This window comes from Mobula birostris, chromosome 3, assembly GCF_030028105.1.
Source record: "Mobula birostris isolate sMobBir1 chromosome 3, sMobBir1.hap1, whole genome shotgun sequence".
Classification (NCBI taxonomy): Eukaryota; Metazoa; Chordata; class Chondrichthyes; order Myliobatiformes; family Myliobatidae; genus Mobula; species Mobula birostris.
Window position 1 is genome coordinate 8,241,327 of NC_092372.1, and position 26,428 is coordinate 8,267,754.

At 44.3% G+C, this 26,428-nt stretch overlaps 2 protein-coding genes across 2 annotated transcripts in view; both read left to right on the plus strand.

The window, feature by feature from the left end:
* Positions 1–5,265: 5,265 nt before the first annotated feature.
* Positions 5,266–11,598, plus strand: elac1 (elaC ribonuclease Z 1). The gene is made up of 3 exons (XM_072251737.1): positions 5,266–5,465; positions 6,473–6,943; positions 9,691–11,598. Exons 1-3 carry the CDS (start codon positions 5,309–5,311, stop codon positions 10,194–10,196), a joined length of 1,134 nt encoding a protein of 377 aa, XP_072107838.1. The 5' UTR covers positions 5,266–5,308; the 3' UTR covers positions 10,197–11,598.
* Positions 11,599–16,499: 4,901 nt separating this feature from the next.
* The window catches only part of smad4b (SMAD family member 4b), a 112,366-nt gene continuing 102,437 nt past the window's right edge, over positions 16,500–26,428 (plus strand). The window contains exon 1 of the mRNA XM_072252196.1: positions 16,500–16,687. The gene's annotated coding sequence lies outside the window, so the exon portion shown is untranslated. The remainder of the gene's footprint in view (positions 16,688–26,428) is intronic.

Here is a 26,428-nt window from a genome sequence, read left to right on the forward strand (position 1 = left end):
CTTCCATCCAACAGATAGTCTGCTGTTCAGGTGTCTATGCAACTACTGAAGGGTTTGCAAGATATGTATACACTGTCTGACTATCTGCCCCGCTGGACGTACTTGGTCCACACCCATGCTGATCCTTTCTCTGCTGCCTCGGCTACAGCCCTGCTGGTTGACTTAATCTCTCTTCTAGTGAAGCCAAGGTCACACAGCCACTTCTGGAAAGTGAACGCAATATACCCACTGCAGCCTACTTCGAATGGATAGCATGAGACCTTCAATTGAATTTTAATAGGACTGTGGAGCTTAAGTAAATATTGTTGTTCTGGAGGCAATTGAGCCGGAAGGCAATAAATTCATTGACCATGGTCCACTCTCAGATTCCTCCTTTCTCAGCTCTTTACCTTTTCTGCCCATCACCTCATCTAGCTACCTTTCCCCTCACTTGGCTTCCTCTATCACCTGTCAGCTTGTACTTCTTCACCTCCTTCCCCCCACATTCTTATTCTGCCTTCTTACCCCCTTCCTTTCCAGTCCTGATGAAGGGTCTCAGCCCAAAACGTTATGTTTTTATTTATTTCCATAGATGCTGTTTGATCTGCTGAGACCCTCCAGCACTTTGTGACCTGTACCGTAGGATATTAAGAGATTGTTATAGAGGCTTTGTGTGGGCATGTGGCCAAGTGGTTAAGGCATTGGACTAGTGACCTGAAGGTCGTGAGTTTGAGCCCCAGCCAAGGCAATGTGTTGTGTCCTTGAGCAAGGCACTTAACCATACAGTGTTCTGCGACGACACTGGTGCCAAGCTGTATCGGCCCTTGCCCTTCCCTTGGACAACATCAGTATCGTGGAGAAGGGAGACTTGCAGCATGGGCAACTGCCGGTCTTCCATACAACCTTACCCAGGCCTGCACCCTGGAGAGTGAAGACTTTCCAGGCGCAGATCCATGGTCTCGCAAGACTAACGGATGTCTTAAATAGAGTCTGTGACTGCATTGGGTTTGACTTCCCAGACCTCCCTAGTGTTAGGGTTATAAAATTATCGACGGCATAATTATGGTTTAATTAAAATGAGAACCATTATTCAGAAAGAAAAACCTGTACAATCTGACTTCCAATTGATAACCATGGAATTACATAAACATAAGAACAATACACACCCAATGCTGGAGGGCCAGACACCCAAAATATATCCTTTTGTTACAGTGTTGACAGATTGCAACATGAATATTAATTAACCGGAGGGTTAATAACAAAACAGATCAGCTTGAATTGTGCATTAAGTAGCAAGTAGCACCTTTAACAATGTGCTAATAGCAGGAAAGTCCATCTATTGTCTTCCCCTATGTAGTTTCAATGGGACCACCCACAATATTGGTTTTACTAGCCACAACAACAATACTGAATCTGACCATAGATGTGTAACAGCCTAGTGTAACATTGTATGGAAATCAAGAAAACACTGATGTAGACAAGTTTTATACATATAACAAGGCGCTTTATTAATATATTGCTTGTGCAAACATTCAATAGATGCAATTGTGAGTACTTCCAAAATGTCATTTTTAAGTAGTAGCTTAGACTCGAAAATGTTAAGGCCAAAAGAGGAAAATTGTAAGTTTCACTTTTACTCCGGTAAAAATAAAATCACTTTTGCCCAGTGTTACATGCCCACAGTTTGATCATGGGACAGTGAGATGATGTAATTGTCTCATGACCGTGGGTGATGTTATGTCACATTTTGGCATAGAACCGTAGAACATTACAGCACAGAAACAGGCCTCTTGGCCCTTCTTGGCTGTGCCGAACCATTTTCCTGCCTAGTCCCACTGACCTGCACCTGGACCATATCCCTCCACACACCTCTCATCCATGTGTCTGTCCAAGTTTTTCTTAAATGTCAAAAGTGAGCCCACATTTACCACTTCATCTGGCAGCTCATTCCACACTCCCACCACTCTTTGTGTGAAGAAGCCCCCACTAATGTTCCCTTTAAACTTTTCCCCCCTCACCCTTAACCCATGTCCTCTGGTTTTTTTTCTCCCCCTAGCCTCAATGGAAAAAGCCTGCTGGCATTCACTCTATCTATACCCGTCATAATTTTATATACCTCTATCAAATTCCCCTCTTTCTTCTACGCTCCAGGGAATAAAGTCCTAACCTATTCAACCTTTCTCTGTAACTCAGTTTCTCAAGTCCCGGCAACATCCTTGTAAACTTTCTCTACTCTTTCAACCTTATTAATATCCTTCTTGTAATTTGGTGACCAAAACTGAACACAATACTCCAAACTCAGCCTCACCAATGCCTTATACAACCATAACACTCCAACTCTTATACTCAATACTTTGATTTATAAAGGCCAATGTACCAAAAGCTCTCTTTACAACCCTATCTACCTGTGACACCACTTTTAGGGAATTTTGTATCTGTATTCCAGATTCCGCTGTTCTACTGCACTCCTCAGTGCCTTACCATTTACCATGTTCCCTACGGTATTTAAGGAAGGTGCCAAAGTGTGACGCAGTTTTACTGTACTTTCTATTTTAAGGCGCAAACACGTTGTTGCCGGCAGTTTTGCCAGTCGCTGTCAGTTTTTGTTTGTTGCACATTTGTTTTACTTTGACAGTCTAGTATTGGAGAGTGAAGACCTTACCAATATACGGGAACCCAAAGGATTGGGTAAAGTTAACGACATTCGGTGTTTTGGAAGTAATCGACTGTTTGGAATCGGAATCGTCTGGGAAACTGTGGCATGCACATTTGAGTTAAACCCCTGCAAGGTCAGGACGGTTTGTGCAGTGTCCACCCTCCCGAGAGAAAAGGTCAGTTCCTTTACTTCTTCGTGATTGCTTCAACAAGGCATCGCTCGACTGTGATCGACAGATTTGTCATTTTCTTCGGAGGAATTGTTGCTGCAGTAAAGTCTCTCCTTAAAAACTGTAAAAATCACTAGGACTTTTCCACTGACTGCTTTAAGATTGTGTTCGAATTTACCACTTTAAGACCTATTTCTAAGTTCCACTGTTCGGTATAGCCGCATAACAGTTAACTTCTGGTTAAACTACTTTGTTTACTTTTCTATGCTTTTGAGTAGAGGTTAATAAATATCATTGTTTGTTTATAAAACCTGACTCAATTTCATATCCATTGTTGCTGGACACATGACACCAGTAACTCGTTTTATTGCATTTAGTTGTAGCTGTCGTCCCTTTCATCGGTGAAGAGACTATGGCTGTAGGAAATGTTTCCAGGGTGACCCCTCTGTGGGAGTGGGGAAGATGTTGGTGGGGCCACCCGGGGGTCTGTGTATCCGTATGTGTAGCTATTGTAGTGGCTGTGAGGCTGGTATTGTGGCAGTGACAAGTACGGGGGGGGGAGGGGTGCAGAGCCATCATATTCCTCATCATTGCAGATCCCTCTGCAACAGAGTTAGTCAGTTTTTCAATGTTCATCGTCAGCCGGGTCATACTGTCCACGAACTCCCTGTCGGTTGCCTCCATACTCTCCAGTATTTTTTTTTAGTTTTAAGTCCTCCTGCGTGAGAGCCAACAGCTGTCCGTCGTTTGGCAATTTCCTTTTAAGTTTTTCTCATCTGTAACTGGACAAACGCACACCAAGTCTTTTGTTTGGCAATTTCCTTTCAAGTTTTTCTAGTCTGTAACTGGACAAATGTGCACCAAGTATACCGTTTCCTCTTCGCTTGTTTTCCGTAGATGCGTCCTGCGCCTGCCCAGTAGGAGGAGATTTGCCCAAATACCCGTTTTAATATGGACGGAGGTATTTTCAAAAACGCCTGGTGTGGACGCCTATCGTTTTTACGTGAAACTGGCGTTTTCAAACTTATCTGGTCTAGTGTGGACGTAGCCTCAGGGCTGTATACTACATACATACTTTGATAATAAATGTACTTTGAAGCTTTGAAATGTTAAAATTAAGTAGGTGATTATAGTAATTGAAACTGTAGTTAACCATCTCTTGTAATCATTGTATTGAAGGAAACGATGTGTCGAGAGAGTTAGATTCTCCTGGACACTCTCTGAGGTCTGCCGTGTGAATAAAGACACCAGTAATTCGTTTGTAAATTTTCTTTCCCAGTTACATCTTCTGTGTAGCTCAGTTACTGTCAGTCATAGCACCTGGATTAGAGAATAGTAGATTGGAAGGAGGCAAATATAACTTAATGACCACAAAAAGGAGGCAGAATTTTATAGAGGCCTGCTAGCCAGATATCCATATTAGGGGAATGTGTTGTGTCTATTGAGATGACAGTAGGGCAGCTGGTGAAAGTAGTTTGAGTGATGATCAGGAGGAGAAGAGGGTCCAGACATTGTGCAACATTCCGTCGTTTCCAACAGTGACAGGAGACCTGTGTGGGAGAATTTTTAAAGTAGAAAAGCCATTAAACTGGGACAGTTCCACTTTCTTGACCTCGGATATCTTGGTCCAGTGGTACGAGTACTTATCACAAACTGAAGTCTACCTTGGTTTGACTTGGCCTCCGTTGCAGTCTATGGCAGAGCATTCCACAGGTTCACTACTCCGGCTAAAAAACTTCCACCCTACCTCTGTTCTAAAAGGTTTCCCCTCAATTTTGAGGCTGTGTCCTCCAGTTCTGGATACAATCACCATAGGAAGCATCCTCTCCACATCCAGCCTATCTTGTCCTCTCAATATTTAGTAGGTTTCAATGAGCTCCCCCCGCATTCTTCTAAATTCCAGTGAGTACAGGCCCAAAACTGCCAATTACATCTCATATATTAACCCCTTAATTCCCCAAATCATCCTCGTGAACCTCCTCTGGACTGTCTGTTTGCTCAAGATTTCCATCATCTGCAGAAAATCTGATGAAAGCCTCGGCCCGAAACGCCGACTGTTTACTCTAATTTTCCATAGCTGCTGCCTGGCCTGCCGAGCTCCTCCAGCATTTCGTGACTGTTGATCTGCAGAATCTCTTGTTTTTCTAATGTGTCTTATTGACGTCTGCAGTCGCCTGAAACTCACCAGTTCGCAGGAGAAATCTATTATAATTGTGAGGCATTATTATACTGATTTGGGAATTCATAACATATGACAGTTCTGAGAGTCCGCTACCCCGGTTCCTCCGATCATCGGGGTTTGATTTCACGATTCCGGTATCTGCAGGTTTGTATTTTCCGCCGTCTTTGATTGACGGGGTCACGTGGCGATCTGAGCCAATACAGGAGCGGGAATGGTGAAGGGGTGGATTTTGAGGGGGAGGGGTGACAGGAGGCACACTGCGCATGTGCGAGGGGTCGAGCCGCCCGCTCCATGAGGACAGGCTTCAGCTGCCGCTGTCGTAATGTCGGTGGAGCTGACTTTTCTGGGCACTGGGTCGGCCTATCCGTCGCCGAGCCGCGGGGCCTCGGCCGTGGTGCTGCGCTACGAGGGAGAGTGCTGGCTTTTCGACTGCGGCGAGGGCACGCAGACCCAGCTGATGCGGAGCCACCTGAGAGCAGGTGAGGCTCCCCGACCAAGCGGCCGCTCAGCCGGCCGCTGCCTCCCTCAGCCACCGGCTTTACACACAGACGGAAAAAGCGCGGATGGAAGGGGAGGGTGGCCATTCGGCCCATTGAGTTGCTCCGCCATTCCATTATGACTGATTTAATACCCCTCTCAACCCCATTCTCCTACCTCCTCCCCGGAACCATTGACGCCCCGACTAAACAAGAAACTATCAATCAGTGCTTTAAGTAATCTCCATGACTTGGCTTCGGCAGCCGTCTGTGGCAATTAATTCCACAGATTTACCTCTCTCTGGCTAAAGAAATGTATCCTCATCTCTGTTCTAGATGGACGTCCTCCTTTTCTGATCTGACCCCTCTGGTCCTAGACTCACCCAGTATAGGAAACATTCACCCTATCTGGATCTTTAAAAATTCCATAGGTTTCAATGAGAACTTTACCTCCTCCCCGCCCTCGGCTTTCTGCAGGGATTGCTTCCCTGTGATTCCCTCCTCTACTTGTCCCTCTCCACCAATCTCCTTCCTGGCACTTAATCCTGCAAATGGAAGAAGTGCTACGTCTTTCCATTCACCACCTCCCTCACATCCATTCAGGGACCCTAACAATCCAGGTGAGGAACAATTCGCTTGCAAATCTGTTGCGGCCACCTCTACGTTGGTGAGATGTATATTGGGAAACTGCTTTGTCGAGCACCTCTGCTCCATCCACAAAATGCAGAATTTCACTTAATTTCCTATCCTCTTTCCTATTCTGACATGTTGGTCCTCTTCTAACATGATGAGGCCACTCTCAGGTTGAAGAAGCAATACCTCACATTCTGTCTATTAACTGATTGAAGCATACACATGAGAAATTATATAAATTATGTAATAGTTTTTTTTCAGATGCCATTCAAAAAACAGTTAAATCTTGTTTGGCAATAAGTTAAGATAAATACTAATTTTAAATCTTTTTTTAAAGACTCAGATTTAAAAATAATATACAAATCTTTCTTTTTCAGGTAAAATTTCAAAAGTTTTCATTACTCATCTCCATGGTGACCATCTGTTTGGTTTGCCTGGACTGCTGTGCACAGTGAGCCTCCAGTGTAGTTCTCTCCCGAACAAGCAGCCTGTTGAAGTTTATGGGCCAGTTGGATTAAGGAAATTTCTGAGGGCATGCATGCAGCTTTCACACTCTCAGTTGGTCTTTCCATATGTAGTCCATGAACTGGTTCCAACAGAAGATCAGTGTTTTCCTGAGGAATGGAGGCCCCCCTCTGTGCATGGTGTGGATGACCAGCTTCATCCACAGGAACTACAAGGAACAACAATTCACCTTGACCCTCAGCAAGACTGTTATAATCTCTTGACTCATGAACAATTCACTGTAAAAGCCTTTAGGCTTTTTCACCGCATACCGTCATTTGGGTTTGTAATCAAAGAGAAAGAACGACCAGGAAAACTTCAGACTCAGAAATTGAAAGATATGGGTAATTTTGTCTATTGCATTGTTAGATTTCTTCAGATTCAGTTGTCAGAACCTCTAACTGCTGGCAATATGATGTACACAGAGGTTCTTAAAAATTCATGCAATGGGTTGAACTAGATCAAAACAATAAGTTATACTCCCTTCTCTCCCCTCCCAAAGATAAAGAAACAGTGGGGCTCCATCATACTGTAAAAGCTGAGGGAATAACTTTTTAAAAGAAATTTGCTTTAATTAACTTTTGTCCTGGCATTGATACTATTTATCTATCTATGTGTCCATCCATCGCAGTACGGACTCTCCTGACCCAATTAGCTGCACTGCCCAGCAATCCCTGATTTAATCCTGCCCTAATCACGAGACAATTACAATCAGCAATTAACCTACTAACCGGTACCTTTGGAACGTGGGAGGAAACCGGAGCATCCGGAGGAAACCCACGAGTTCATGGGAAGGGCGTACCTTACAAAGGATGTCGGAATTGAACTCCGAACTCTGACACCGTGAGCTGTAATAGTGTCACACTAATTACTACGCTTCCACAACGCCCATGGGTAATTAAGGCCACTGAGCTAGTCATATCTGTTTTATCTCTTTGAAAACTTTCATACACGGTGTCTTGTCTTGGTTTTGGCCTCATCTCTGTTTTTCACCTTCTTGTACTTAACATTCAAAAGTAAGTTTATTATCAAAGTACATACTTTCTATGTCACCTATAATACCCTGAGGTTCTTTTTCTTGAGAGTATTCACAGTAGAATAAAGAAATATAATGGAATTAATGAACTACTACACAAATACTGACAAACTACCAATGTGCAAAATAAGGCAACTGCAAAATACATAAAAAAAAAAGTAAATAAATAATACTGACAACGTGAGTTGTAGAGACCTTAAAAGTGAGTCCATAGGTTGTGAAATCAGTTCAGTGTTGAGGTGACTGAAGTTATCCATGCTGGTTCAGGAGCCTAATGGCTGAAGGGTAATAACTGTTCCTGAACTTGGTGGTGTGGGACCTAATTTATTGGGGAGAACATTCCAGATTTCAATAACTGGAAATAATTCTCTACGTCTTTTTCAAAATGACTCTGAGTCCTACCCCTTTACTTCTGGCCTATTCTTCAGAGGGAATTGTTATTTCTGTCTGCTTTATCAAAACCTCTTGAAATCCATAAGATAACCATTTAACCACATCCAAATTAGCCTGAGCTCCCTTGAAGTGTGGTGACTAGTTTTAACCTTAGCTAATTTATGAAGTGATAACAATTTTTTTTCTATATATAAACATAAGTAAACTCTCCAATATACACCAGCCCACAGATAATTGGAATAGCTGATGGCTAACATTACTGTGGAGAATCTAGAGCTGTAGCCACTGTTTGAAAATGCCAGTTGAAAATGAGTAAACCTTAACATCTTTTTTTTGTGCTTGCTTATTTGCTTCCATTAAGACAAATTTTTGGAAAGACTTTAGAAAATTATTTTGGCCTCCACGGTTTTAATTTTCCTATTTTTTAAGTTGCTATTCCTGGACTGAATGACCATGATTGGATTACTTGGTATTCATGTTGAATATTTAGAGTCACCTTTCTCTGCAAGATGAATTATTTTTCTTCGTAATCTAGTCTACCCATTCCAGCCCATTTTGTTTTCAAGTGCATTGCAGTCTGAAGGTTGGGTGTTGTCCTGGCATGTATCCTTGCAAGCGACAGAAATGATACACCTATCTCCTCGGTCGCCTCCATTCAGGGAATTAAACCTGGGTTGCTGGTACTGTAAAGTGTTGTGCTATTCACTACCCTACCGTGCCACCGTACGGTTTTCTCCAACTATCTTTATTTTTGTAAGTGGTCTTAATTTGGGTTTGGACAGTCATATTCCAGCCTGATTGAAAACTAAATTTTGGGAGGGGGAGAATAGAAAGAATGTTACAGAGTAGGTTATGAAATAAGAAGTTAAACTGTGCTCCTATGTCATATGATCTGATTACCTCTGCAGGTTATTGTGGAAAGTAAATTGTGAATAAACACGAACTGTTAGAAACACACTGAATCTACTTCTGAAGCTATGACATTTAAATTTGCATTATAAAATTGTCTAAATCCAAAAATTTAAATTCTACTGAACAGTACTATTTAAATACTACCGCTTGTGGGAAGGCAAATCAGTAAAAAAGATTACCTTAGATTTACAAAATATGATACATACTTAAAGCTCATCACCCTTAACTGGGGCATAGGCAGCCGACAGCTTGCCAGGGTCTTGTCCTGGTGAAGATCCTTCCTCTTCCATGAATGAGGACTTTGGAGCTTCTGTTGGTGTTTCTGAAACTCTAGGTTTTTATCGGATGGGGTTGCTAGCCCCATGCCCAACCCTCCCTCTTTCGCAGCTGGGCTTGGGACCGTCCATCACACAAAATACTGGAGGAACTCTGTAGGCAAGGCAGTGTCTATGGAAAAAAGTAGAGTCGACGTTTTGGGCCAAAACCCTTCGGAATCCTGCCAGCATTTTATGTGTGTTGCTCGGATTTCCAGCAACTGCAGATTTTCTCTTGTTTGGGACCATCCATGGCCGAGTTAAAATATGACTGTACTGTACTCTTTTCCATAGATGCTGCCTGACCTACTGAGTTCCTCCAGCATTTTGTGTGTGTTGCTTAAAATTTGATATGTTTGCCTTTTTTATTTTTCCTTTTACTTTTTTAACTTGTGCTTTCTTTTCCCCCCTAAATGTTGTTAACGGAATAATCTAGGTATTCAGCCAGGACCTCTGTATGGGAAACTTAAAAATGGACAGCCCATCACTCTTAACAGTGGCGTTACTGTTTATCCTATGGATGTGCTGGAAACTCCGATTCCGGGTCGAAAAATATGCATTTTGGGAGACTGCTCGAGACCGGTGGGTGAAAAGGCGAAAGAACTTTGTGCTGATGCAGATGTTCTGGTGCATGAGGCCACATTAAATGATAATCAGTCTGACAAAGCTGAGGAACGCGGACACTGCACGCCAAAAACCGCTGCAGAATTTGCAAAATTATGTAAAGGTAAACGGCTGATCCTTACTCATTTCAGTCAAAGGTACAAGCCTACTGCCCTTGCTGCTGAAGGGGATGATGATGATATCACGGAACTGAAGAATCAAGCTGAACAGATACTGAAAGGACAGGAAGTGACATTGGCTGAAGATTTTATGGTGATTGAAATCCCTTTGAACAAGACAAAGCAACAAATAATCCCTCACAGTGAAACACTTCAATGACAGAATATAGAATGTGACCAGATGGATTAATAAAATCTGTCTGCAGTTAATTTTACAATGGTTTTCAGGGTTTTTATGATGTCATCTGTGCAATGAGGTAACTGCTAACTCTTGATAATGAATCAGAATCAGGTTTAATATCACTGGTGGTGGCCCCTTTGTACCAGATGCTGATGCAACTAGTTAAAATGCTCTCCAAGGAACATCTGTAGAAATTTGTGAGTCTTTGGTGAGGTACCAAGTTTCTTCAGAACTTCTCATGAAATATAGCTGTTGTTGTGCCTTACTTATAATAGCATCAATATGTTGAGCCTAGGATAGATTCTCAGAGATGTTGACACCCAGGAACTGCTTCTGAACGAGAAACAGAAGAGGAAATATCTGCATTGCTTGCACCTGGTTGTCTGATGTGGACGGTTGTTATAAATTTAGAAAATTAACTGAGCAGTGGGTTGCAAGTTCTTGCTTTTACTGTGGACTCCCACTGTTAACTTTGCCTTAGTCATAGAACACTAAGCACAGAAACAGACTTTCGACCCATCTAGTCCATACTGAACTGTGACGGAGAGCGCAGTTTTATATATACACATACACACAACAGTGACATTCTACTGTTGTTGTGCTGAGTGTGCGCACTTCAATTTTCAATGTTTTTCCCCCCTGGTATATTCTTATAAAGGTTTTGGCTTTATGATACCTTTCCTGCCATACACATAGTGGGATGGGGATTTGTAAATATGTATATATTGTTTATGTACTGTATTTAAGTGTGGGCACGTGGCCAAGTGGTTATGGCATGGACTAGCGACCTGAAGGTCGTGAGTTCAAGCCCCATCCAAGGCAACGTGTTATGTCCTTGAACAAGGCACTTAATCACACATTGCTTTGTGACAATACTGGTGCCAAGCTGTATGGGTCCTAATGCCCTTCCCTTGGACAACATCGGTGGCATGGAGAGGGGAGACTTACAGCATGGGCAACTGCTGGTCTTCCATACAACCTTGCCCAGGCCTGCGCCCTGGAGAGTGAAGACTTTCCAAGCGCAGATCCATGGTCTCGCAAGACTAACGGATGCCTTTACTTTACTGTATTTAAGGTAGATATTTCTGTTTATTTTATAATATGATTGTAATTACATTGTGGGGTGCATCATATTCTAATTCGTGTAGTTTTAAGTTAACTTTGTGGGTAATTAAAGATTGTCCTGGTGCTGAAAATTAGGACAGTTTGCCTCAGTAGCTGGGGAGAGAGAGATTGAGCTGCCAGGAGTTCACACCGAACATAGTATGCAGCTATAATTGTGTTTTCTGGTAGATACCTTTTTGTAAATATTGGCAGTTTTCTTTTTGATATTTTTGTAAGTTTGATTTTTGACGCACCGAATAAATACCCTTGCACGAAAGTGCTGAGTGACTCCAGCCATTTTTTTCTTTGAGTTGAAACCCATGTATTGAAACATGAACTATTAATATTCCTCGTCCCATTGACCTGCACCCGGACCATAGCCTTCCATAACTCTCCCATCTACATACCTATCGAAATTTCTCTTAAATATTGAAATTGACCCAGCATCCACCACTTCCACTGGCAGCTAATTTTTTTTTTTTACAAAACTATAAAAGTTTATTTACATTACATATGCACAAGGTACAGACAGTCAATATTTACAAGACAGTAAGTATACTCAAAATACAGTTACTACTGTCTATAAAACAGTCAATACCCCGGGAGACCCATTGCTTCTGGAAGTCCCCACTGTATCCATTGCGACCGCATGTTCCCTCTCCAAGGACAGCTGGGCACGAACGTAGCCTCGGAAAAGGGGCAGGCAGTCAGCCCGGGCAGCACCCTCCATTTTTCACCGTCTAGACCCATGCCACTGGCGGCTCATTCCCCACACTCCACCCTGTGAGTGAAGAAGTTCCCCCTCAGTTTCCCCTTAAATATCTCACCCAACCTCAGTGGAAAAAGCCCGCTTGCATTTACCCTATCTATACCCCTCATAATTGTCTATACCTCTATCAAATCTCCTGTCCCCTTGGGTAGGCTTATCCCTTAACTCCAAATTTAATTAATTAGACAATGTAGAATTTGCTGACCTTTTTGTTTTTCTAGCCATAATGACTTATGCTTGGTTAGGTGTGATATGCACCTGTGAATACTCAGACTGCTCTTGGAATTGTCTAGTGCAAGGAGCAGGTAATCATGAATACCTGAGCTGCATGCTGGTAGAAAGGGAATGGAGCTTGATGTACTCAGCTTTTCTCTTTCTGAAAAAGGAATGGAAAATTCCAAATTGTGAGAGCCATTTGAAATGCAAATCAAATAGTTCACTTCAATCTTGAGAAATGTCTATCTTTACTGCTTTAAGACCATAAAACATAGGATCAGAATTAGACCATTTGGCCCATCAAATCTGCTCTGCTATTCTATCATGGTTGATTTATTATTCCTCTCAACTCCATTCTCCTGCCTTCTCCCATAACTTTTGACATCCTTACTAATCAGGAACCTATCAACCTCCATGTTAAATATACCCAAGGACTTGGCCTCAAGAGCTGCCTGAGGCAGTGAATTCCATAAGTTCACCACCCTGTGGTTAAAGAATTTTTTCCTCATCTTTGTTCTAAATGGACGTCTCTTTATTAAGGCTGTGCTCTCTGGTCCTAGACTCACTTATCATAGGAAATGTCCTTTCCACATCATCTTTTAAATTTTCAATGAGATCACCCCCCACCCCATTCTTTTCAACTCCAGCGAGTACAGGCCTAAACACTCCTCATATGTGAACACTTTCATTCCTGGAATCATTCTCATGAACCTCTTCTAGACACTGTTGGAGAGATTTATGATGGCAGATATTTAAGGTAAGATTGAATCCAGTCTACTGTCTGAGGGAAAGATGTGCTCAAACCAAATGTATCCTTTGGATGCCTTAGATTAGCTTTATTTGTTGCATGCGCATCAAAGCATAGTGGAATGTGTTGTTTGCATCAAATTAAATCAGTGAAGATTGTGACGGAAGCATCCTGCAAGTGTGGCTGTGCCTCTGGCATAATAGAATCTATATAAAACTACACAAAGACTGACTAACAACCAATGTGCAAAAGACAAACTGTGCAAATACAAACAAAATAATAAATAATACTGAATATGTGTTGTGAAGTCCTTGAAAGTGAGTCCATAGGTTGTGGAATTAGTTCAGTATTGAGGTGAGTGAAGTTATCCACTTCAGTTCAGGAGCCTGATAGTTGAGGGGTAGTAACTGTTCCTGAACCTGGGTGTATGGGACCTAAGGCACCTGTGCCTCCTTCCCAATGATAGTAGCGATAAGAGAACATGGGCTGGGATAGTGGGTGCTACATTCTTGTGTCAGAACTCCATGTAGATGTAATCAATGCTAGGGAGGGCTTTGCTTGTGATGTTCTGGGCTGTATCCATTACTTTTTGTAGGTTTTTTCATTTTTTGGGCATTAGTATTTCCATACCAGGCCTCCACCACAAATCTTTAGAAGTTTGTATTATGTTGATCCTCTTTGTGACTCGGAAGACTCCTTGTCATTTCTTGGTTTTTAAAAATCAAATTTGTCCCTTAAGTTTCTTTGTCATCTAAAACTTTTGACAAACTTCTATAGATGGCTGGTGGAGAGCATATTGACTGGTTGCATCCTGGCCTGGTATGGAAACACCAATATCTTTGAATGGAACCGCCTATACAAAGTACAGTAGTGGATATGACTCAGTCCATCATGGGTAAAGTCCTCCCCACCATTGAGCACATCCACACAGAGCACTGTCACAGGAAAGCAGCACTGGTTGTTTGTCCATCCTGTTGGGTGTGATCTTTCATGGATTGAATTGTGTTTCTTGTATTTACTGTGAAAGAAAATTAATCTCAGGGTTGTATATGGTGACATATGTACTTTGATAATAACTATACTTTGAACTTCATCTTACTTTCTTGTTGCATGATACAGGAGTTAAGAATGATTTTTTTTATCTGCTTCCATGCAGTTGGCAGTTTCTGTTGTATCCGACAATGATAGGAGACATAGGAGAGAGTTTTAATGCGGAAAAGCCATTGCACTATGGCAGCTCCACTCTCTTAACTTTGGAAGTCCAGGTTCGGTAGTAAGAGTAGTCTTTCTTCATTGCAGTGGATGACCATGAATTTTTCTGTGCCTTGTCATTCCCTGAATTCTCCACGGAGCGTTGCAGAACTGACTTCCTGGCCACTGGAGTTCACTGTTGAGCTCATCTGCCCAGTCCGCTGGAGCTGACGTTTCATTTTTGGACGGGCATGTCTGTCTCACCAAGGTATGAGGCCCACTTACTCCCCTCACCTGGTTTAGCCCACTTGTAGAAGCAGTGCATAAATGTCAGTCCGCTGTTGTATGCAAATAACTACTTAAAGCCACAGGGTGAGAGTGAATGTCCAGTGGGGCCCAAAGGTGAGTGAGCTGCCCCAAAATGGACATGATAAACCCCTTCACCAGAGGTGCTACCCTCCCTGAACAACCCTTACAATTATCACTAAATCATCAAGACAGAGCAGTATCAGATTGCATGCCAAGAGCTGGCAAATGATATTAATGTAAGACTATAGACATGGGCAGAATTAGGCCATTTGGCCCATTGAGTCTGCTCTGCTATTTGATCATGGCTAATTTATTAACCTTCTCGACCTCATTGACATGCTTTCTCCCCATAACCTTTGACACCCTAACTAATCAAAAGCCTATCAACTTCTGCTTTAAATATACCCAATAACTTGGCCTCCTTAACCATAAGTGAAAATAAGTTCCACAGATTCACCACCCCCTGACTAAACAAATTACTCTTTATCTCTGTTCTAAAGGGACATCCTTTCTATTTATTTATATTTAGAGGTACAGCACTGAACGGGCTCCTGCAGCCTAACAAGCCACACCATCCAACAACTATCCCATTTTAACATCACATTAATCAAAGCACAATTTACAAGGACCAATTAACCTACTAACCGGTACGTCTTTGGACCGTGGGAGGAAACCCGAGCACCTGGAGAAAGTTCGCATAGTCACAGGGAGAATATACAAATTCCTTACAGACAAAGGCAGAAATGAACCCAGGTCGCTGACATTAACCACTACACTGCTATGCCGCTCCAAAATCACCCTTAATGAAGTTTAAATTTCTCCCCACTTTTATGTGTTTTTCATATTTGTGTTTCATATTTCTGATTTGTTTAATAATTGTTGATCTATCCTACCCAGGGATCAAATGTGTTTTATTCTTCACTAGGCTGAATTAAAATCTAATTTCTGCTCACTCATCTCTCCATCCCCTGCCCTATTGCAGAGGAGGATTTTAATGGAGTCATACAGTATGGAAACAGGCTATTCAGCCTATGCTAGCCTCAAACATCACTCCTACACTAACCTCCACAATTCGATCAATTCCAAACCATTTTTTAAAAAGATGAACAGGCTCTTACGACCCAGCGAGCCCCACCACCCACCAGCCCATCTTTTTAACCCTAGCCTAATGACAATTCAATTTGCAATGACTAATTAACCTAATAGCAGGTATGTGTTTAGATTTTGGGAGGAAACTGGAGCACCCAGAGGACACTCACACAGTTTACAGAGAGTATGGGAAGGAACATACAAACTCCTTGCTGAGGATACTGGAAATGAACTCCGAAATCCAATGTACTGAGCTGTAATAGCTTTGTGTTCACCACTAAGCTACCATGGAACCTATTTTTAGTTTTAGAGACAATATAAATCCTGTGGACTTATCAATGTGTATTTTTAAAGTAGACCTATTACAAAAATTATTATAAATCCCTTGATGTCATATTACATAGCACATTTAAGTTCTTCCTATCATTGCAAAATCTAATTATATTTATTTGATGTATTAATCTTAATTATCTTTATTATCCAGTGTACATAACACTTATTAAATAAAATTATTGATAAAGGATCACCCAAATACTTCCAAACAAGAGAGAATCTGCAGGTGCTGGAAAAACAAGCAACATACACAAGATGTTGGAGGTACACAGCAGACCCGAAACGCCAACTGTACTTTTTTTTCCCCATAGATGTTGCCTAGCCTGCTGAGTTCCTCCAGCATTGTGTGTGTGTTGCCCTAATACTCGCCTATTTTAAGAGATTGAGGAGATCAAAGCTTCAGCCTTGCTTCTTGCCCCTACACCAGCTGATGAGACCAGCTTTGTCTGTTGTCCCTGCACCAGCTGAAGACCCAGGGCTTCAGCCTTGCCTCCTTCTCCTGACACAACACACACCTCGCAGGGCGCATGCGCTCCCCGGCCGCCATGTTGTGTCCTGAACAAAAACTGGGTGAGGGGGAGCGGAGAGAGCCCGGTGAAAACGAGTAAATGAGACCCGGGAGTCGAGCGCTGAGCTCCGATGCGGCCTGGGTATTCCGGGAGGAGAGTCACCGGAGAGCGGCTGGCCTCCGACAGCGGCGAGCGAGCAGCGGTAAGCAGGGCTGGGGGAAATTTGGCGTCAGATTGGGGGGGGGGGCGCCGAGGCCCGGCTAGGCCGCAGCTCACGGCCGGGGCTTTTTCACTGGGACAGGGGGAGGCTGCTGTTCGTTCACCGGCATACGGCCCTGGTTCTTTAACATCGTCGAGGGTCCCGGCCTTTCTTTCATCACCGCACACCGCCCTTGGTTGTTGTCCCGTGGCCGCGACTGTTCTCGCCGTGTCGGAGTCCGCTGGCCGATGAGAGTATGTACTGTGATCGAAAAGATATTTATACTGGTTCGTCGGCTCGGGTTTCAGATCTTTAAAGGGGCCTCTCGACACCGTAAACACGAGACTGGAGGGGGTAGGTTTCCGGTCTCACCACATACCCCCAAAACATTATACACAGAAATACACTTTTAAAATTCCCTTTTCTTATTCTCACTGGCTCCTTCTCACGCTCTCTCATTCTCTGTCCTCTTCACTTACTCTTTCACACACTCATTCACTCTCATACTCTTATTCACTCCTTCTCGCTCTCATTAAACGTTTATCTCCCTTACCACACATTCTCGCTCATCCTCATTCCCTCGCTCTCCCCTCCAACACCCCCCGCCCTCCAGCCTCTCCCTCTCCCCTCCAACCCCACCTCTCCAGCCTCTCGCCATCTCTCGCTCGCACCTCCAACACCCCCTTCAGCTTCTCCCCATCTCTCCCTCTCCCCATCTCTCCCTCTCCCCATCTCTCCCTCTCCCCATCTCTCCCTCTCCCCATCTCTCCCTCTCCCCATCCCCTCCCTCTCCCCATCCCCTCCCTCTCCCCATCCCCTCCCTCTCCCCATCCCCTCCCTCTCCCCATCCCCTCCCTCTCCCCATCCCCTCCCTCTCCCCATCCTCCCCTCCCCATCTCCCCTCCCCATCTCCCCCTCTCCCCTCCAACATCCTAACTCCAGCATCTCCCCATCTCTCGCTCTCCCCTGCAACATCCTAACTCCAGCATCTCTCCACCTCCAGCCTCCTACCCCGCTTGCTCTCCACTGCACCCTAGTCCAGCCTCTCCCCATCTCTCACTCACACCTCCAACACCTCCTTCAGCCACTTGCCATCTCTCACTCTCCCCTCCAACACCCCCTGCCCTCCAGACTGTCCCCATCTCTCCCTTTCCCCTCCAGCCTCTCCCCATCTCTCCCTCTCCCCTCCAACAACCCCTGCCCTCCAGCCTCTCCCCTCCAACTCCTCCCCCTCCTCTCGGACCCCCCTCCTCTCGGACCACCCCCCCCTCCGGTCCTCCCCCTCCTCTCAGACCACCCCCCTCCAGTTCTCCCCCTCCTCTCGGACCCCCCCATCCTCCCCCACCTCTCGGACCCCCCTCCAGTTCTCCCCCTCCTCTCGGACCCCCCTCCAGTTCTCCCCCTCCTCTCGGACCCCCCCATCCTCCCCCACCTCTCGGACCCTCCCCCCCGGTCCTCCTCCACCTCTCGGACCCCCCCCCCGGTCCTCCCCCAGCTCTCGGACCCCCCCCCCCCGTCCTCCCCCACCTCTCGGACCCCCCCCTGTCCTCCCCCACCTCTTGGACCCTCCCCCGCCCTCTCCAGCTCCCCTCCTCCTCCCCCCGCCCTCTCCAGCTCCCCTCCTCCACCCCCCTGCCCTCCCCAGCTCCCCTCCTCCTCCCCTCCCACCCTCCCCAGCTCCCCTCCTCCTCCCCTCCCACACTCCCCAGCTCCCCTCCTCCTCCCCGCCCTCCCCAGATCCCCTCCTCCTCCCGTCGCCCTCCCCAGCTCCCCTCCTCTTTGCCCTCCTCCTCCCCCCTCCTCTTCCCCAGCTCCCCTCCTCCTCCTCCCCCCTCCTCTTCCCCAGCTCCCCTCCTCCTCCTCCTCACCACACGCCCTCTCCCCCCCCCCCGTACTTTGTAATGGCCGTGTCAGAGTTTGGATCTTAGTGCAATTGGGATGTTGTGGTATGACTTGAAGAGGGCTGTTCATGTAAGCTCTCCCAGAAATATTGATGAACTGAAACAGTTTTGTATGTGGATATTGTCTAAAATAGACAGATTGTGTTTGGCTGTTACCGTGAGTTAGTTGATACAGAAAACCAGGTAATTGCAAAGGGTTGAGTATGTGTCTTCATGCTCCTGTATCTCCTCCCTAATGATAGTAATGAGAAGGGGGCATGTCCTTGCTGGTGGTGGTCCTTAATGATGGATACCACCTTCTTGAGGCATAGCATTTTAAAGATGTCATTGATGGTGGGGAGTCTAGTGCCCAAGATGGAGGTGGCTTAGTTTAAACTCTCTGCAACTTTTTCTGATCAATTCTGACAATGATGCAGTCAGAATTACTCTAGGTTTGCTTGTGTCTTTGGTGACATACGAAATCTCTTCAAACCGGTAATGAATTACGGTGGATTCTGGGTAACTGGGGACACAAAGGGACCGGTACATTTTGGCCCAGATAAGCAGCTGCCCTAGTTAGTCAAAGTTTCATCGAATAGTTAAAGAAGTACAAAAATGCAAATTGAGTAAGAAATTATGTATTTAAATAAAATATTGAATAGATTTGAACACCCTCAATACTACTACAGAACTACAAAACCAAGCAACACACAAAATGCTGAGACCCTTCGGCCCAAAGCATCGACTACTTTTTTTCCATCGAAGCTGCCTGGCCTGCTGAGTTCCTCCAGCATTTGTGTGTGTTGCTAGAACTTCCAGCACTGGCAGATTTTCTCGATTCTTTATAAAACTTTGTTTTAGCTCATAACAAATGTCAACGGAGGAATTGATTCTGTGTATGCTGCTGTGTTCTTTTGATTGACTGTAAATTAATAAAATCAGTGCACAGTGCAGTTAGTGGACTGCCTTTTGATGATTACATCCTCTAAATCTTCATTTTCACTGTAACATTCAAGATGATTGTTGATACCTTGAAATTCCTCACAGGAGTGTGTCCTAGACAAGGAAGGTTATTGTTTTTAGTGTTTTATTGGTATTTAAATAAAAGGCCAGAGCCATGAAAACCCTGCTGGTTCACTAATGCCCTATCTGAGGAAAGCTTGTCCAGCTGGACCTCTCTACAACTTCAGACCCACAGCAACGAATCAAAGTCTGAAACGGCTTGGCTGATTTCTCAATAACAGCCAAGAATGGGCACTCAATGTCTACATCCTGAAAAATGAATTTAAAACTGAAAGACTGGATTGTATTGAATTTTGAGTATATTTCAGTAAGATCCTTTAGTAGTACAGGTCCACAACCCCTTATCCGAAATCCTTGAGGCCAGTTGCATTTCGGAATTCAGAATTTTTTGGATTTCAGACCCCGCCACCATACCAAAAAACACGAATGCTCAAGTCCCTTATTTAACTGTCTCAGTACGGTGGTCTTCAGGACCCAGCGGTGCACCAAACCTACGCACATTCTCGCGTATACTTTAAATCATCTCTAGTTTACTTACAATACCTAATACAATGTAAATACTATGTAAATAATTGTTATACTGTGTTGTTTAGGGAATAATGACAAGAAGAAATTTTATTTCCAACAGAAACATTCAATAAAACAAAAATACACAGCTTCAAACAAACCGAATCAAACACATGGTAATTGACTTATTGGAATAAATGTAGAACGTCACTGTCACTATAAAACTTCAGTAACTTGTCTTTCTGTTTATTTAAATCATATACAGTGGTAGCTCCGACACTTATTTTCTTCGGTAAGACGCTGCACAGACACAAGATGATCGAGCTTCTGCAATAACTCCACTTTCTGCGTTATTGATAGAGAAGATTCTTTCTCTTTTTTCTCATTGTTACCCATAGGGGTATCTGCAGCTCTTTTTGACATTTTCACAGTGAAATTAAACACAAAGTCAACAGTGAACACAAAATATCAGTGAACAGCAAATGCACGTGTAACCAGTACGAGCGCTGAGCCACAACTGACGTCTGGCGGCCTCTGCTAGTGCTGCCACGTCACACCTGAGTGACATCAGCTGTTGGCGAAAAAATCTTCGGTTTTTGGAGCTTTTTGGATTTCAGAATTTTGGATAAAGGAATGTGCACCTGTATTTTAGTACGATTTTTTAATATTGAGGACGCTTGATATCGGCTTTCTGATTGACAGATCCTAAATGTCTGAAGTCAAAGGGGGGCCATAGAGGTTTCAGAATCATAATCAGGATTAATATAATATCACTGGAATTTGTTGTGAAGTACTGTATGTTGTTTTGCAGCAATACATTGTAATACCTATTACTAAAGAAACTAAATTGCAATAAAAAAATATTGATCCTGCATTTATTAATATCATTTGTATGAGGCGCGGCAGCTTGGCACCCACCAGCGGCGGGAGAGCTGGCATGCGCTGGTCAGTCCACCTTCTCGCCCGCCTGCCGGCAGTCGCACACTACCTTCCGGCGTCACCCGGCCGGCGCTCCGTTTTCTTCTGCCTATGACCTCAGATCAGACGTGGTGACCTGCTGAATTTAAGCATATTACTAAGCGGAGGAAAAGAAACTAACGAGGACTCCCTTTCGTAACTGCGAGTGCAATGTAGTGTTTGGGGTAACTGCAAATGTGTGCCTTTGCTATCGCTTAGCTCATGGTTGAGTGCTGGTAGTGGGTGTGCTTTATTTTTTGCCGGTGGGGAGGGAGGATTGTTGCTCACTGCTGTTTACATGCGGGAGGGAGGGGAGCGGGGGGGGTAGCTTAGGAGTTTAAATGACATTTAACTGTCATTCATTCTTTGGGGCACTCCTCTATTTTTGTAGATGGTTGCGAAGGAAAAGCATTTCAGGATGTATATTGTATACATTTCTCTGACATTAAGTGAACCTTTGAATCCTTTGATATCTTAAAGGCATGATGAGGTAATTAGCTATTGGTTAATGTGATCCTTCTGTAAATCGGCATTTTCACTAATCCGGCACTCCTCAGGTCCCAATGGTGCCGGATTATAGAAGGTCAACCTGTATTATAAAATAACTAAGTAGTACATAGTATAAAAAAAAGTATTGGTAGTATACTGGGGTATACAGACACTCCCAGCCTCCCAGACAGCCACATCTGTGTCCTTAGGGACCAGGTTAGGGAACTGGAGATGCAGCTCGATGACCTTTGTCTGGTCAGGGAGAGTGAGGAGGTGATAGAGAGGAACTATAGGCATGTAGTTACTGGGGCCTCGGGAGACAAATAAGTGGGTAACAGTCAGGAGAGGGAAGGGTAAGAGGCAGATACTAGAGAGTACCCCTGTGGCTGTCCCCCTTAACAATAAGTACTCCTGTTTGCGTACTGTTGCGGGGGGTTGGCCTACCTGGGGGACGAAACTGCGGCCACTTCTCTGGCACAGAGTCTAGCCCTGTGGCTCAGAAGGGTAGGGAAAGGAAGAGGATGGCAGCACTGATAGGGGACTCTATAGTTAGGGGGACAGACAGGTGATTCTCTGGATGCAGGAAAGAAATGCAGATGGTAGCTTGCCTCTCAGGTGCCAGCGTCCGGGATGTTTCTGATTGCGTTCACGATTTCCTGAAGTGGGAAGGTAAAGAGCCAGAGGTTGTGGTACATATTGGCACCAACGACATAGGTAGGAAAAGGGAGGAGGTCCTGAAAACAGACAACAGGGATTTAGGAAGGAAGTTGAGAAGCAGGACCTCAGAGGTTGTAATCTTGGGATTACTGCCTGTGCCACGTGACAGTGAGTATAGGAATAGAGTGAGGTGGAGAATAAATGCGTGGCTGAGGGATTGGAGCAAGGTGCATGGATTCAGATTTCTGGATCATTGGGTCCTCTTTTGGGGCAGGCGTGACCTGTACAAAAAGGATGAGTTGCACTTGAATTCGATGAGGACCAATTTCCTGAAAGGGAGGTTTGCAAAGGCTATTGGGGAGAGTTTAAACTAGAATTGCTGGGGGGTGGGAACTGAACTGAAGAGATGGAAGAAGGGGCGGTTGATTTACAAATCAAGAAAGCTTGTAGGCAGTGTGAGAGGGAGGATAGGCAGGTGATGAGAAGGGATGTGCTCAGACTGATGGTTTGAGATGTGCTTATTTTAATGCAAGAAGCATCATGAATAAAGCAGATGAGCTTAGAGTGTGGATCAGTACTTGGAGCTGTGATGTTGTGGCCATTACAGAGATTTGCATGGCTCAAGGGCAGGAATGGTTTCTTGGAGTGCCAGGCTTCAGGTGTTTCAGAAAGGACAGGGAGGGAGCCAAAACAGGTGGGGGCATGGCACTGCTGATCAGAGATAGTGTCAGGGCTGCAGAAGAGGAGGAAGTCATGGAGGGATTGTCTACAGAGTCCCTGTGGGTGGAACAGGGAGTGGTCAAAAACTTTACTGGGTGTTTTTTATAGACCACCCAATAGTAACAGGGACATCGAGGAGCAGATAGGGAGACATATTCTGGAAAGGTGTAATGATAACAGGGTCATCGTGGTGGGAGATTTTAATTTCCTCATTATTGATTGGCATCTTCCAAGAGCTAGGGACTTAGATGAGGTGGAGTTTGTTTGGTGTGTTCAGGAAGGTTTCTTGACACAATATGTAGATAAGCCTACAAGAGGAGAGGTTGTATTTGATCTGGTATTGGAAAATGAACCTAGTCAGGTGTCAGGTCTCTTAGTGGGAGAGTATTTTGGAGATAGTGATCACAATTCTATCTCCTTTACCATAGCATTGGAGAGGGATAGGAACAGACTAGTTAGGAAAGCATTTAATTGGAGTAAGGGGAAATATGAAGCTATAAGGCAGGAATTTGGAAGCATAAATTAAGAACAGATGTTCTCGGAAATGTACAGCAGAAATGTATCAAATGTTCAGGGGATATTTGCGTGGAGTTCTGCATAGTTATGTTCCAATGATACAGGGAAAGGATGGTAGGGTACAGGAACTGTGGTGTACAAAGGCTGTTGAAAATCTAGTCAAGAAGAAAAGAAAAGCTTATTAAAGGTTCAAAAAACTAGGTAATGATAGAGATCTAGAAAATTATAAGGCTAGCAGGAAGGAGTTTAAGAGTGAAATTAGGAGAGCCGGAATGGGCCATGAGAAGGCCTTGGCAAGCAAGATTAAGGAAAACCCCAAGGCATTCTACAAGTATATGAAGAGCAAGAGGATATGACGTGAGAGAATAGGACCAATCAAGTGTGACAGTGGAAAGTGTGTATGGAACCGGAGGAGATAGCGGAGATACTTAATGAATACTTTTCTTCAGTATTCACTATGGAAAAGGATCTTGACAATCGTAGGGATGACTTACAGGGGACTGAAAAGCTTGAGCATATAGACATTAAGAAAGAGGATGCACTGGAGCTTTTGGAAAGCATCAAGTTGGATAAGTCACCAGGACTGGACGAGGTATACCCTAGGCTACTGTGGGAGGCGAGGGAGGAGATTGCTGATCCTCTGGCAATGATCTTTGCATTATCAATGGGTCTGGAGAGGTTCCGGAGGATTGGAGGGTTACGGATGTTGTTCCCTTATTCAAGAAAGGGAGTAGGGATATCCCATGAAATAATAGACCAGTGAGTCTTACTTCAGTGGTTGGTAAGTTGATGGAGAAGATCTTGAGAGGTAGGATTTATGAACATTTGGAGAGGCATAATATGATTAGGAATGGTCAGCATGGATTTGTCAAAGGCAGGTCGTGCCTTACGAGCCTGATGGAATTTTTTTGAGTTTGTGACTAAAAACATTGAGGGTAGAGTAGTAGATGTAGTGTATATGGATTTTAACAAGGCATTTGATAAGGTACCCCATGCCAGGCTAATTGAGAAAGTAAGGAGGCGTGGGATCCAAGGGGACCTTGCTTTGTGGATCCAGAACTGGCTTGCCCACAGAAGGCAAAGAGTGGTTGTAAACGGGTCATATTCTGCATGGAGGTTGGTGACCAGTGGTGTGCCTCGGGGATCTGTTCTGGGTCCCGCTCTCTTTCTGATTTTTATAAATGACCAGGGTGAGGAAGTGGAGGGATGGGTTAGTAAATTTGCTGATGGGGGGGGGGTTGGAGGTGTTGTGGATAGTATGGAGGGCTGTCAGAGGTTACAGCGGGACATTGATAGGATGCAAACATTGGCTGAGAAGTGGCAGATGGAGTTCAACCCAGATAACTGTGAGGTTGTTCATTGTGGTAGGTCTAATATGATGGCAGAATATAGAATTAATGGTAAGACTCTTGGCAGTGTGGAGGATCAGAGGGATCTTGGGGTTTGAGTCCATAGGACGCTCAAAGCTGCTGTACAGGTTGAGGTGTGGTTAAGAAGGCATACGGTGCATTGGCCTTCATCAACCGTGGGACTGAGTTTAAGAGCCGAGAGGTAATGTCACAGCTTCACAGGACCCTGGTCAGACCCCACTTGGAGTACTGTGCTCAGTTTTGGTCACCTCCTTACAGGAAGGATGTGGAAACTATAGAAAGGGTGCAGAGGAGATTTACAAGGATGTTGCCTGGATTGGAGAGCATGTCTATGAGAATAGGTTGAGTGAACTTAGCCTTTTCTCCTTGGAGTGACAGAGGATGAGAGGTGACCTGATAGAGGTGTACAAGATGATGAGAGGCATTGATCGTGTGGATAGCCAGAGGCTTTTTCCCAGGGCTGAAATGGCTAATACAAGAAGGCATAGTTTTAGGGTGCTTGGAAGTAGGTACAGAGGGGATGTCAGAGGTAAGTTTTTTACACAGAGAGTGGTGAGTGTGTAGATTGAGTTGCTGGCAATGGTGGTGGAGGGGGATACGACAGGGTTTAAGAGACTCCTGGATAGGTACGTGGAGCTTAGAAAAATAGAGGGCTATGGGTAACCCTAAAGTAAGTACATGTTCGGCACTATATCGTGGGCCGAAGGGCCTATATTGTGCTGTAGGTTCTCTGTGTTTCTATATTTCTAAGTCTGATGGAGGGGGAGGAGCTGTTCCTGAAACATTGTGTGTTTTCAGGCTCCTGTACCTCTTCGCGTTGCTACCGTCAAAGAAGAGGGCATGTCCTGGATGATGATAATCCTTTATGATGGATGCTGACTTTTTGAGGCATCACGTTTTGAAGATGTCCTTGCTTCTGGGGAAGCTAGTGTCCGTGATGGAGCAGACTGAGTTTGCCAGGCGCAACAGAGCAACAGAACAACAGAGTAAAGTGTTTTTACATTTGTTGATGTAAACTAAGTACTTCAATATGTATTCTTCAAACCAAAAAACGTGATTTAGTTGGATGCAAAATTAAATAGCAGATGGTTAAGAAATCTTAAGTATTTGGGTGACATATTTCATGACCTTGGCATGCCACAAAGCACTCTACAGCCAATTAAATATCTTGGTTCAACTGGAGGTTGATGTTGTCATGCTGAAAATATCACGGTAAATTTTTCTACTGCAGGTTGCCACTGTCAGTGAAGTAAAAAACCATTTACTAGATAGAGTGGATGTGAAAAGGATGTTTCCTATAATGGGGGAGTCTGGGACCAGAGGGCATGGGCTGAGAATAGAGGGACGTCCATTTAGAACAGAGATGAGGAGGAATTTCTTTAGCCAGAGGGTAGCGAATCTATGGGATTCATTGCCACAGACTGCCATGGACGCCAAGTCATTGCGTATATTTAAAACGGAGGTTGATAGGTTCTTGATTGGTCAGGGCATCAAAGTTTATGGGGAGAGGGCAGGAGAATTGAGTTGAGAGGGATAATAAACAGCCATGATGGAATGGCGGAGTGGACTTGATGGGCCAAGTTTTCCTATGTCTTACTGTTCTAGTGATTTTGGTTTAGGGATCA